General features: G+C 39.7%; 1 protein-coding gene across 3 annotated transcripts in view; it reads right to left on the bottom strand.

Annotated features, from left to right (window-relative positions):
• Positions 1–5,633: 5,633 nt before the first annotated feature.
• The window catches only part of PPM1L (protein phosphatase, Mg2+/Mn2+ dependent 1L), a 193,261-nt gene continuing 184,267 nt past the window's right edge, over positions 5,634–14,627 (bottom strand). For all 3 annotated transcript variants that reach the window (XM_042853714.2, XM_065556871.1, XM_065556870.1), the window contains one exon: positions 5,634–9,870. In XM_042853714.2, the coding sequence (XP_042709648.1) occupies positions 9,524–9,870 (347 nt within the window). In that variant the 3' untranslated portion in view covers positions 5,634–9,523. The remainder of the gene's footprint in view (positions 9,871–14,627) is intronic.

The raw sequence follows: 14,627 nt of genomic DNA, 5'->3' as shown, positions 1-14,627 counted from the left end.
AGAGATTGTGGAGCACACAGCAAGCAGCAATAACAGTGGGAATATTGGTTTGGCTGCGGTCTGAGTGAGTCAGTAATGTGCGCCAACGTCCAAATGCACATTCTACCACCATTCTGTACTTGCTCAGCCTGTAGTTGAAAAGCTCCTGACTACTGTCCAGGCTGCCTGTGTATTGCTTCATGAGCCATGGCATTAAGGGGTAGGCTGCGTCCCCAAGAATAACTATAGGCATTTCAATATCCCCAACAGTTATTTTCTGGTCTGGGAAGTAAATCCCTTGATGCAGCTGTTTAAACAGATTGGTGTTCCTGAAGACGAGTGTCATGAACCCTTCCCAGCCAGCCCACGTTGATGTTGGTGAAACGTCCCTTGTGATCCACCAGTGCTTGCAACACCATTGAAAAGTATCCCTTGCAGTTTATATACTGGCTGCCCCGGTGCCAAGATAGGGATATGGATTCCATCTATCGCCCCACCACAGTTAGGGAATCCCATTGCAGCCAAGCCATCCGCTATGACCTGCACATTTCCTAGAGTCACTATCTTTGGTAGCAGCAGCTCAGTGATTGCTTTGGCTACTTGCATCACAGGAGCCCCCACAGTAGATTTGATTCCCGACTGACCGGTAGCTGTCTAGCGTTGCAAGCTTCCACAGGGCTATCGCCACTCGCTTCTCAACTGTGAGGGCTGCTCTGAACTTGGTATTCTGGTGCATCAGGGCAGGGGAAAGCAAGTCACACAGTTCCATGAAAGTGCCCTTACGCATGTGAAAGTTTCACAGCTACTGGGAATTATCCCAGACCCGCAACACTATGCGATCCCACCAGTCTGCGCTTGTTTCCTGGGCCCAGATCGGCGTTCCACGGCTAGAACCTGCCCCATTAACAACATGATCTCCAAAGTGCCGGGGCCCGCCGTTTGAGAGAATTCTGTGTCCGTGTCCATGTCCTCATCACTCTCGTCGCCGCGCTGCAGTTGCCGCCTCCTCCTCGCCTGGTTTTTCTGGTCCTGGTTCAGCATAAACTCACGAGAATGCGTGAGGTGTTTACAATGTTCACGACTGCTGTCTTGAGCTGAGCGGGCTCCATGCTTGACGTGGTATGGCGTCCGCAATGCAGTGTTCATCCAGGAAAAAAGGTGCGAAACAGTTGTCTGCCGTTGCTTTCATGGAGGGAGAGGTGAGGCTGTACCCAGAACCACCAGCGACAATGTTTTTTGCCCCATCAGGCATTGGGATCTCAACCCAGAATTTCAATGGGTGGGGGAGGCTGCGGGATCTATGGGATAGCTACCCACAGTGCAACGCTCCGGAAGTTGACGCTAACCTCGGTACATGGACGCACACCGCCATATTAATGTGCTTAGTGTGGCCGCATGCACTTGACTTTATACAATCTGTTTCCGTAAAATCGGAATAATCCCGTAGTGTAGACATACCCTTAAATTATAAAACCCAGAAGCTGCAAACATGGGACTCAATGCTGCACTCCTTAGACAAAATTTCCACTGACATCAAGGGGATTGGGGTTGAGTGACGTTTTGGACCCTTATAGGAAAATTGTAGCTCTTCCTATTCTTGAAGTAGAATATATGATTTGGGAGGGATTTGAAATGTGTTCTGCTGAATGCTGCTTGTTAAAGTAATCTACTTGATGCTATTTAAAATATATTACACTTCAAAGATTGAAAAAACATGTTTGTATACTAGTAGTAATGTGTGATGTAAAGGAAACAAACACTTTCCACAAGGCAAAGATACATGGCTTTTGTCTTATTTCCTTGTGTAGTGGGGTCCATGTTTTCTAAAATATGAAAACTGTCACTTAGTTTATAAATACATGTTGGGCCTCTGATAATCATAAAAGGATTATCATCCCTAACAGGCCCATGTGGTTTTTCTGTAGATGCCTGCTAAGAAGGTATCTTTCTAATCTCAGAGAACATAACTTGTGCTATATTATGGTTTGTCTCATCTTCAATAGGACTTTGTTTTGCATCCTTAAAACAAGCAAATGCTGTAATGTATTGAAAATATCAAGCAGAATAAATGAAACCCTACTGAGCCTAATTGTTGTGTTTTAACTTTATAGCTAAAACCTCACTATCTCTAGCCTTGTTACTGTAGTTACTTATTACATTACTTTCTGTAACCCACATTAATCTGACCGATTCTTAATAGCCAGACTTTTAAAAGTTCATTTAAGGTGTCAATAGTATATTCATGCTGACTTACTGTGCAAGATAAGGAAAATTTAATCTGCTGGTTTGCCCAGGACTCTTTGTAATGCTTTGTCTGTGGCGTTCCTTAAAGCTATAGAGAAGACCTTTCTCTCACAACTTAGATTTCTGAAATAAAAATGCAAACTTTAAGTGCTTTTGGTTTTGAATGAAAAGCAACTGCAAACTTTGTAAAGCATAAAGAGGATCTTGGATATGATGATGTAAAATGTTAAAGACTACTTGTTTAAACCGTGTGGTTTAGTTCCTTTCATACATACCTCAGGCTCTGCTCTTATAATGCACAGAAAGGTAACAAAATACTGCACTGATCTGATAGGTTTCTAACAACCCAAACAGCAATCATAAAAAAGTATAAGAATTTTTCCTGAGCACTCTTCCATATACCAGGGCCAGACATGGTTCTACAATCTCTAACTGCAATACTGGTCCTTGTATTATTACTTCTAAAGTACCCTGCTACCCACCCACACCCCCGCTCCTCATTCCACTACAGTAGTAGAATCACAGGGATCCCAAAAGTCTCATTATAATAAATTAAAAAGCGAATGGTCATGAAACTAGACAAGAACTAGGCCTTATTGGTAAAACCTGCCTTGGTAAACCACTGTCTATATTTCACATCTCACACCTGTATAATCTGAGTAGTTTGTTAAGGAGAGTTGAATTGAGTCAATATAGAACAAAAACTACTTCAGAGATTTAGCTTTTGAACACTAACGCTCTAAAGGGATGTTATGTCCCTGTGTGATAGTCTTTAAAAAGTGGTATTTTACTTAGAGACTCTACTCAGACAGACACGATTGTCTGTTTTGGGACTAGCAACAGAGGGTCCTGTGGCACCTTTAAGACTAACAGAAGTATTGGGAGCATAAGCTTTCGTGGGTAAGAACCTCACTTCTTTAGATGCAAGTGAGGTTCTTACCCACGAAAGCTTATGCTCCCAATTCTTCTGTTAGTCTTAAAGGTGCCACAGGACCCTCCGTTGCTTTTTACAGATCCAGACTAACACGGCTACCTCTCTGATACTTGTTTTGGGACTGACGTTATTTGACCATTAACTGAAACCACTGTGTTACGGCTGCATAGATTCTGCATTTAGATTTATAAAGAATCTAACCATAACTGATTAGTGATTTATTGTGAATTACCTGTATAGAATACACACTGAACTGGATTTCTGAGCAGCTGGTTCCCTATAAACTAATGCACCTCCAAAGGTTCAAAGGATAGAGCTGTTGGAATCTAGGACTTGTAAATGCAGGGAAATACTGTCCCCCTTTCCCTTTGTGGCTCAAAGAATATGGACTTCCCCCCTCTTGGTCCTAGGAAGATACAAGAAACTAGCCTCTTCTAAAATTAGGATTCAAACCTTTTTCCTCCAGAAGACCTCGAATGTGGTGTTCACAATCATATTTATAGTTTTACATAAGCTTCAGTTGCTTTGACCTTGTACATTTTACTGTACCTAAGATACTCCTGATTCTATATATACTCCATGTTCAGAGGTCCTGCTCAATGAAACTTTTGTATGTGACACACAAAAGCCAAGTCCTTCAGTGCTATATAAACAAACCTAGTAATTCAATATACAAAAGGATACTTAATTTAGAATGTAAATGTCCTACGAGGTTCGTCTTTAGATTTGCAAAGATAATTACAAACTTAACAACCATTAAAGATTAGCAGCTATATTACATATCTGCTAAACCTCAAGCTACTAGTAAAATTAATTGCCTGTAGCTTTAATAAAAAACCTGAACCTTCCACTTTCCAAAACTACTTTTTTAAAGGTCCTGATCCTAGACATTACTCTGGACTGGTAGACTACTGCAGAACAACCTTCAAGATTGAGGCCTAAAACCTATTTTAGAAAATGGAAGGCTGAGATTTTTTTAAAGAACAATACTGATTTTTTTCCTATCCATGTGAAATAAACACTCATGTATCACAGTATCTTCCTACTGTTTAGTGCAGTGATATCTTGTCTGTTAAAAGGTAGCTGGTTTCTTGAAAAGCTTTTTATATTTTCAAAATACAGAGTTAGAACTTATTTAGCAAATATATTGTTACTTCAAGCTGGCCTAACTGCTCTAAAGCAAAGAACTTCTTCTGACTTACTAATAAAGTTAAAGCACCATCAGATAGCTGTTATACAGAGTAAACACTAAACCTCTTACCCACCACAAGCAGGTTACCATAAAACAAATGTCACTATACAAACAATAACCTAATACTTATTTTACTACTGATCCTTTCACTTAAATCAATGACAAATCTTCCCCTGACTTCAATGGGAGTAAGATCACTATTCCTGCCCTTTATTTTTAAAAATCATTTTCTGGAGCATTTCACTGACCAGACACTTTCATTTCAAACCCTGTGCTTAATACTAAATGTTACAGAAAAAAAAAGTGACAAAACAAAATGGCTGGTGCTGCCAACCTGGAGACGATCTGTGAATTTCAGAACCTGCATGTTTGGCCACGGTGGCCTGAACAAGCTGTACTGTCACCAAACTTTTTGATGCCACAAACAAACAGTTAAGTTGCTTCAAATGCATTCACTGATAGGATAAGGTAAGACAACCATGTTTGGAGAGATCTTGGCAAGGAATGCAGGGCAAGTTGATGACATGGCTCTAAATGCCAAACAGGTCCTCAAACTTTTTGGTGGCTAAATTCTGCTCTTGGATCTGTATATGTAATAAACCATGGGCGCATATGTTCAGACACCACAATCATCAGTGGAGACTGAATCTGGGACCTTCAGCACTAGTATAAAGTTCACTCCTGTGCAGTGGGTATGTATAGACCTTACACAGGACCTCTGCACTGGGGTAAATTTCATGGCTCTTCTACTTGTGCTAAAGGAGCTAATATAGTAGCACCTCAGAGTTATGGCCACCTCGGGAATGGAGGTTGTTTGTAACTCTGAAGAAAACGCTATGGTGGTTCTTTGAAAAGTTTACAACTGAACATTGACTTAATACACTTTTGAAACTTTATTATGCAGAAGAAAAATGCTGCTTTTAACCATCTTAATTTAAATGAAACAAGCACAGAAAGTTTCCGTACCTTGTCAAATCTTTTTTTAAAATGTTCCCTTGTTTTTTTTCAATAGTTTACGTTTAACAGAGTACTATACTGTATTTGCCCCTTTTTTGGGGGGGGTGGGGGTGGGAAGAGGGTCTCTACTGCTGCCTGACTGCGGTCCCAAATGAGGTGTGTGGTTGACCAGTCAGTTTGTAACTCTAGTGTTCGTAACTGAGGTTCTACTGTATTAGCTTTCAGCCAGTAGGCTACTATACTTCCTTGGGCAAGACACTAGAGGGAGAGATGATCACACAGAAAGCAGTGTATTATGCACATCAGGACCTTGCTGACAGACAGTTGTGTGAGGATAGATTATAGCTCTTTAATTATTAAACCACAGTCTTTGCGAAGAGTTCACAGTACAGCACTCGTATAACACAACACAGTAAAACTGCAGGGGTCTGCTATAAGAATATGTATAAAAATGTACTCAGTTAATTTGGCTCTGGAAAACCCCAGTTTAGAATACCATTCGCAATAAGAGCAACATTTAAAAAAAAAGCGAGGGGTAACTACAAGTTTACACTATTTAATAATGTACAATACATATGTTGGACACTGGCACCAGTTTAATATAGGAGCCTTTCACATCTGGACACACACTCAAGGGACCAGGTATTTGGACATGGATACAGCCACTTTAGGTTAGATCCACAAAGGGACTTAGGTGCCTAACTGCCCCTTTAGATACTTAAGTCCACACTTAGGTGCCACTGAAATCCTCAAAACCCCTGCTCAGATGCTGCCTAACCCTGTACCCACCTAAGCTCCCCAGGTGCCTAAGTTTCTGCTACTGGGCATGTGCAAGAGCATCAAAGGTAATACCACCAAGCTGCTCACTGCAAGCGAGGCATTCCCTGCCTCTCTTGCCTGTGGTGCCTGATCCAATAGGCATATGCTGAGCACCCCTAACCCACTTAAAGACAGCTTGGGCAACCAGATCAGGACATTTTCGGGGGGGGGGGGGGGACAAAGCAATGTGTGTCTCTCTCCCCCCACCCCCACCCCCCAGGAATACACAATAGACCAGTGGTTTGGGCATGCATCTGAGATACAGGAGGCCTGTTTTCAAATCCCCACTTTGTTGTGGAGCTGAGCCTTGGTTTCCCACATCCCAGGTGAGTGTCCCAACCACCTGAACATTAAAGGCTTTTATAAGTGAGATGTAGATCTTCTTAGTCTTGTCCCTAGTGGGTAGCCGTCCACCTCACAAAATCGCTATAGACTTCAGCATGGCACAGTATGACTGGCAGGGTTTACTTAGGAAAGTAGGTTTTTAAGGTAGATGCATTCACAGAGTGTGGGGGCAAATTTGCACAGTCCCTGCCCTCTTCATATATCACTTTCTTTAACCCTAAAGTGAGTCTCTCTCTCAGCCCTCCCCCCATTTTTTTTATTAAGAATAAAATCCACCAGTCATATCAAACAGAGATGGTGGAAGTGAATTTCTTTGGCAAAGGAAGGGAGTTATTGCAATTATTGACAGTGCTGTGGCAGACTACAGGTTTTCATACACAGTGCATAGCAAAGGAGTTAATGGTCAAGGATCACAATAAAAGGAAAATTCAAGAAAAGGTAGAACAATAACTAATGCTTTCACAAATGCAAACACTGAACATAGACTGAGATAGTTTGTTTAGTTATCAGACAAGAGTAAGTTCTGAGTATTAATCCTGGAATAAATACGTAGGTCAGTACCACCCGCAAAGCTATTCTGTGCTCAAGTACTGGTTTCCTCAAATGCTTCTAGACTGTGGGAGAGCCCAGCCTTGCAGCAGGACTGGGATCACACAGATCCTGCTGCCATAATAGTGGGAGCAGGCTTAACGAATAGTCCTATACAGGGCTCTAGACTGTGGCTCACTGCTAAGGCAACAGTGTCTTGTGTATCACCTACCTGTCTTCCCAATCACCACCCCACACCTTGCCTGTGTCAACGATGGTACTTGAATTTGTACATGTACAGTTAACAACACAGTCAAATCCTTTTTTCCTGGGCTCCTGATACAGGTATAGCTGCTCAACAGTAGGTGAAGTGACTCTAGCTGCACTCCTGTAGAGCTCTGGAGTTCCCTTCTGTGATCTATTGGCTGAGCTACAGGGAGGGTACAGGTCCGAATCTTAGTACCTGCTTTGAGAAATTCCCTTTAGCTCATGTGGTAGAGGCACAGAGAGGGGTTTTTTGGTAGCTGAAGAACTATCATTCTAGTTCCAGCTTCCCACCTGTGTATGTATGGAAGACTTAACTGATAACTGACAGATTCATTACAGCAAGATTGTAGCTACAGGCTGAAGTGATTCAGCTTTCTGCTGAAGTACTTGATTGAGATAGCTCCTGGGCTATATTCCCTGCTCATGCCTACAGGTTCCTCCTCTACATTTGTAGTGGTCCCTTAGTGGAATAAACCTCACAGTCTCTCTTTTCCCTAACCAGCTGTTTCCACAACCATTTGGGTTCTTTTCTGCAAGGAGGGACCCGTCTGCCTCTCAAAGCAGATGGAAAGGGGAAGGCAAAGCTTCACCATGTGACCAGCAAGTGCTCCTTGGAGCCCACTTTGAGAATTCCTGCTCTAGCATTGTACAGGGTTTCACACTTAAAAGGATCATCATGAAACCTCTGCACAACATTCACATAATTTCAGAGCACTCTAACCTGGAAGAGCTTTAGAAATGAGATCAGTGCAATTTAACTGAAGCGTGATCATTAATATTTCCTCTTACCACTTCAGTGTGATTGCAAAGCTACAATTAAAAATGCACTAAATTTGATTTTTTTCCCTTAGTACAGCAGTTGTATTTTTTAATTAAATCTTTCACTTAAAGAATCAATTCCATGAAGGTCTCAAAATGACGTAAGAAGCCTGTGCCCACCCTCTTCTTTCTGTTCTAGATTTTCTGGTTTTCATTAGTATGTATGACCTATTATTCACAAAGAGAATCCAAGGTTTCTGCTAAGACACTATCTATTCTCGGTTACTGTTCTGTTTCCAGATCACTATATGATAAAGCAACCAGCGATGCCTAAAATTTCCAGATCTATACCAGATTTGGAAGGTTGCTGTCTATAATAAAATTTACATTATTCACAGATTCCAAATACAATTATTGTTGAAAATCAGAACTTAAAAGTTTCGTGGTTAGAGTGATGAGAACGTTTCACCACTAAAGCATATTCCCAATAACCTACATGGCAATGGTGGTGTACACTAAGCCTCGTAAATGTTGTTTTAGGTTTTTCTTCCTTGACAAATATTTTGAATTAAGCTTCAGTGTTACTGAAACTCCTTAGAACATCATAAAAAGCTCTGCCTTGCTTAAAAGCATCTTGTATTTTTTTCTCTACTTGTCTCTGAAAATTCTTTGCTAAAAAGCAGAAGAAAGTGTGAATGAATCAATGCTAAGCATTCTTCAGCAATGAGAGAACTAGTTCCTTAGTGACTGAAGGCATCAGATCTCAGAATTTGGTGAGGCAGTTTATCAGTTGATTTGAATTCAGTATGGCATAGGGGAAGTGTAATGAAAATCATACACAGACTAGATGGTCACATGGATGCAGGGAACTCAATTATTTACCTAATTATGTAGTAGAAAGGGCATATTTAATTTTAAAAAATGAAGAGGGTTGCCAATTGTGGACTGGCAGAGGCTAGTGTTTAGCTTCTCTTTTTCTTCATGTAAAACACAGACCAATAATTACAAATCTTTTTCAATCTATCACTGCAGATTAGATAAACAAGGATGCGAAGCATTGAAGAGTGCAGTTGTGAGGTTAGTTACATATATGAGTGAAAAGCAGCGTCATTCCTATCGCTTGCTTATGACTTCCTTGCCCCTTCAGTGCCAATCTGAATGCAGCTATTAGAAAAGAAAGTTAAGAAATCATCAGTATTTGAAAAAACCTTACGCAGGAATTTTAAACCTTAGAAATTAACTATAATATGACTTGACCCTTCCATTTCAAAGGAGGGGCAGGTCATGTGTGGCAGGACAATGTGTGAAACTTAATTATTATAACTATCCAAAACATACTTGACGTGTTGTTCTTTTTGTTCAGCAAAGAACAGATCAGAGGGATCTTTCCTATTCCTTTTACATACAATCCTAATGATAATTACTAGAACCTTCTACTACATTAAAATGCAAGAGTTTGTTTTAAGTTCATCAAACTTAAAGAGAGAGCTGTTATAAATTCACTGTTCTTCTGTTTTGCTGCTATTCCTGAACTTCACCACCATAACTGTTATGTTATCAGGACATCCTCTGTAAAATGACTGCAGAACTATACTCTTTGCACCAAAATGTGGTTCATCCAGGCGTTCCTTGATGAATCGAACAGCCTCTTCATTGCTGAAAGCATCCCACAGGCCATCAGATGCTAAGATCATGAACTCTGGCTGTAGTTTGTCCAGATCAAAGGTCAGAATATCTGGGTCAGGGATAACAACATTCAGATTTTTCAGTGGATAATCTCCTAGCGAGCGGGACATGGCCAGAATCCCCTGAACACGCCAGGAGCCATTAAAGCTTATGAAGCCACCTGCAATGAAACACAAACTCTGTTAAATTGCATCTCTATGACTTACTGCTAGATTCACTGTAAAATCTGTGATATTCCCAGATAAAAACATTACATATCTCAAAAAGTAGAAGATGCCTGAAGTAAGATAAACATCAATACAATGCAGTGAAGAGTTGGATTGGGTCTAAATGCAAGCCAGTGCTGTTGAAATAGCTGAAACATAACATCACAAACCTCCTTTCAAAATGAAGCACAGCTTTGTGTTTTTTTACTCCTCAAATGAGTCTGACAAATTGTTGTCAACAGAGAGGTCTCCCTTATTTTAAGGGGTTTACTTTCCAGTGAGCCTTGTGTCAGTGCTTAGACAATACACTGAAAGTGAATCTCTAGATTCTGATTTTCATAAAGCTCTTCTTCTGCTTTTGTACAATTCACCAACAGGTTTTCCCTCATTTGGAAGGATGTATGAAGGCAATGGAACATTGAAAACACTTGCAGCAAGACCAAAATCTCACTCTAAGGTACATAAACAAAAGCATTTATGGACACCTCCATCAAGTTGTCTTGGGTGAGCTATAATGATAATGACCCAGAACACACTTGTTCTGAAAATAATTCAATTCTCCTTCAGCACAGAAAATACAAGTAAGGGAGCTGATTGCTTGGTACAAACAGCAGCACCATCCTCAAAGCTAAGCACAATTCATGAGGGTAGGGAGAGGGGGCAAATTATGGTCACACCGAAGTCAATGACAAAATTCCCCTTCTGACTTTAGCGTGGTCAGGCTTTGGTCCTTAAACAATAAGATTTAAAAAGGCAGTTTGTGTGCTAGGTAACTTCATAATGCTCAAGGACAAGGCATGGAACTAACAGATCAAGATTTATTTATATTTTAAGTCACTTTTTGCTCTCTTTAAAATATGAGCATTAAAGTTATGGAAGTTCTTCATCCAAAAAAGAAAAATCAGTAAAATTGTCACTTTGCCTTCACTGTGGACGACATATGTATGAAAAATTCACATTTGATAAATGCAATCATTTTTCATGATTTACAAATTGTCCGGAAAAAGAATTTTTTTTTTTTTTTTACAAGTTTGCTATTCAAAATTATATTTTTTGCCTTGCAAATAAATTCCAGCCTATTATTTCTTGCAAACTATTCACTGCAACTATATTATCCACAACTGATTATTTGGACATAAGTCACATGATTCCCTGTTCCCTAGTTGGAGGACCTAATCTTTAAACTATTTCCGCTTCCACTTCAAACTGTATTTCAGTTAATGATTAATTGATTCTTGGTTAAAACCCAAAACTAAATTTATGTGAACATCAGTCTGAGCAGAACATTTTTGCCTGAATGTTTGCAAAGTGGATAATGATGGGCATGAAGGAAAATTCTATTCAGAAGTCTCAAATATCTGTGCATAATTCTCACTCCCTGCCCACCTCTATTGAAGACTTTTAAAATGGAGTCTCAATATTAAGACATGCACAGTTCCGAACAATGGGAATTTCTAAGACTGTATTTGAAACACCTTTTCAAACATGCAGTCAACCAAACCCTGGGCAGTTGCTATATGCAATTGTACATTTTTGAGTGGCCTCTTGGAATGACATGTAGCCAGTGCACTTATTGCAGAAGATCCACAGGACAACTGGGGAAAAAAACATGATTACAAGAGAGCAAATAGTCAGAATGTAGTCTTGTGTGTTTTGGGATGATAGGAAAAGGATACATTTGCAATACATGACAGTTAATTTTAGAGCATGCTATATACCTGTAATTCAAGGAATGCATTGCCTGCATCTTTTATTATGCTTACAGAAAAGACATCTGATGCAACAGACTCATTGTATCTACTTATTCTAATGTTTACTGCCAGAACTGATGGATACAAAATGATTTTTTTGCTGTCTTTGTAAAGCAATGACTGAAGTTTTTCTATGGCACATGTTGTATACCACAGAGCTAAATGAAAAAGTATTTTTTTACTACTTTTAATGTTTTCTTTGTTCAATCATGCAAACAAAATACTTAAAAATTGTCATTAAAACCACATATTCTGCATCTCTAACGGTTACTGATGAGGCATAATCCCTATTTACAGAAAAAAAGATTTTGGCAACAATACAAAATTTTGCTTTTTAGACAGCTCAGTTCAAAGGATTATAATGTTCAAGGTGAATAACTTGTATTTACATCAGTGACAATCAATTTGTGGCTCCAAAATTGCATGTGGCTCTTCACAACCCTAAATGGAATTCTTTCAAGGCAAGCATCTAATTCGATGCTTCACAGCCGACTCTACTTGGGTCTCTGAGCTTCCATCAACATAGTTAACTGAAAATCCCCTATTCCAACCGAAAATCCCTTTCTGTCAGGCTGTAGTGGTTGGAGACTGCATTTATGCTACAGGGCTATACCACCATAGCTATGCCGGTATAGTCTCCATAGTGTAGATCTCTGGTTCTCAACCAGGGGTATACGAACCCCTGGAGTACACAGAAGTCTTCCAGAAGGTACATCAACTCATGTAGATATTTACCTAGTTTTACAACAGGTTACATAAAAAGCACTAGTGAAGTCAGTACACACTAAAATTTCATATAGACAATTACTTGTTGATACTGCTCTATATACTATAGACTGAAATGTAAGTACAATATTTATATTCCAATTGATTTATTTTATAATTATAAGGTAACAAGAAGAAAGTAAGCAATTTTTCAGTAACAGTGTGCTGTGACGCTTTTGTGTTTTTATGTCTGATTTTGTAAGCAAGTATTTTTTAAGTGAGGTGAAACTTGGGGTATGCAAGATAACTCAGACTCCTTAAAGGGGTACAGTAGTCGGGAAAGGCTGAGAGCCATTGGTGTAGACATATCCTAAATTATGATCATGTTCCTGTGACTTATGCAACACATTAGTTCTAAACTATGTGGCAAAGACCGCATCTCACTCCCAAAAGCTGTTTCTCCCCTCTCCTAGTCCAGTCAGTCTTGTGTTATTTACTTTGGTATTAGATTTAGTTTATTTTAGGCAGCCCCCAAAATTTTTACTTTCAAAGTGCTGCAAGTTTTGTTCTGACCACGAAGAGCAGCAATGAAAGACTTGTCAGGAGAATATGGAGGTTTCGTTGTTAGGTAGGGAACACCAGCAGGGTTTAGCTCACACAGGAAGCTGTGAGGTTGTTTGGGGAGGCAGCTGAGGGGTTTGGCATTGAGGAGAGGATTCTTTCCCTCCCACTTCTGGCTGTGAATAGAGGGGAGTCTACACTGAGGTGAGAGGGAAGGGGCTTGAATTCCTCATCCCTCACTCCAGCAACCCTTGACCCACCCCAGTCCTCTCCCACCTCAATGTCTACCACTACCTACAAAAGTGACAGATCAGGTGATATTTGTCATCTCAGTGTTAACATGCCATTGAGATGCACAGGAAAAGTAACATTTTCTCGGAGCCACTGTTTGCAGACTAAGGCGGAGATTACTGCATCTGTTTATACCAGGTTCGCATTCTGATGGTTGTCTTCTCCATCCCAGGGCTAGGGACTTAGCTTTTAAGTGAAATCTCATCCTGCAACACAATTATGCAGCTGCATAACTGTATTACACATGGGGTCCCTGATTGTGATACTGCCTTCTAATGATGGAATGTGATGAGGGAAAATTGTAATTCAGCATCATGATGTAGTTATTTTGTGTCTTTCTGTAATTGCCTTTGATAAGACTAACTGTCCACCTCTTCAAAGGTAATATCATGGTTTTAAATCATTATAAATGTATTAGCATAAAAATCTTATGATCAGTTAATGGAAAAATGGAGCAAAGTGAGGTAACAGATATATTATGGTATTGCTATAGACTTCATAATTACAATTTTAGCACTCTGTGTCTATGTTATATTTACTGTAAATATTAAAATCTCAAGGGCTGTTAAGCAATATGTAAAAGTATCTAGCAGAGGTATGGATTAGTGTCTGCGTTGTTAATAGCACTGTCTACATTATAAAGGCAGAAAGTTATATAAATCATGATAATAAAAATGGGACAACACACAATAGAGAGGAAAACACATTAAGTTATTAGGCTAGCAAGAGTATTTTTTGTTGAGTGTCAGGGAGCTAGAACATTCATCTTTCTAATGAGACCTGTTCTTCTGAAGATAAGAAAAAAAAATTAAGAAGTTCAATGTCCCTGTGTAGACAAGCCCTTAGAGATGATCTAGGCCAAAAACACAGGAACAGGGAATTATCAGGACAGACCTTTAGAGTTTTAAAGTTTATTAGAAATCTTGGCTAGCTCTTGCTTCTGCTCCGTTCTGGAGTTCTGCTCCAAGTAGACTTGCCTAGCATCCAGAGAAAAAGGTATTGGTCTAATAACAACGATAATTATAATAAAATCTGAAAATGAAGGAACTCCAACCAAAAGAAAATATGTCAGAAAAGTCTAAACTCTCGGCTGATCATGCTCAGAATAACTACAGTGAGCTTCACTGAAATTCAAGATTGGGGATTAGAAAAGGAAGGCACAATCTATGGAAACTGTTCTTTTATTGCAATACTTTGGTGGAGGACACACTACACAGACTGGGTTTGCCATTAAGATCTTCTCAATATCCCCTTTTTTTGCACCTTATCATTGCCAGATATTTGCCTTTTCTATTGCCATTACGGAGAGAGTGTCCTGCATTTAACATTAGGTATTACTGCTGCTGCAACTGTAATTTGCGGATAAAGAGGACTTTGATATTAATTGGGTTCTCTAAAGGCCC

This window comes from Chrysemys picta, chromosome 9 (genome assembly GCF_011386835.1).
Source record: "Chrysemys picta bellii isolate R12L10 chromosome 9, ASM1138683v2, whole genome shotgun sequence".
NCBI lineage: Eukaryota > Metazoa > Chordata > Testudines > Emydidae > Chrysemys > Chrysemys picta.
The sequence above is the reverse complement of the archived record's forward strand: the minus strand, read 5'-3'. Positions and strand labels throughout refer to the sequence as shown.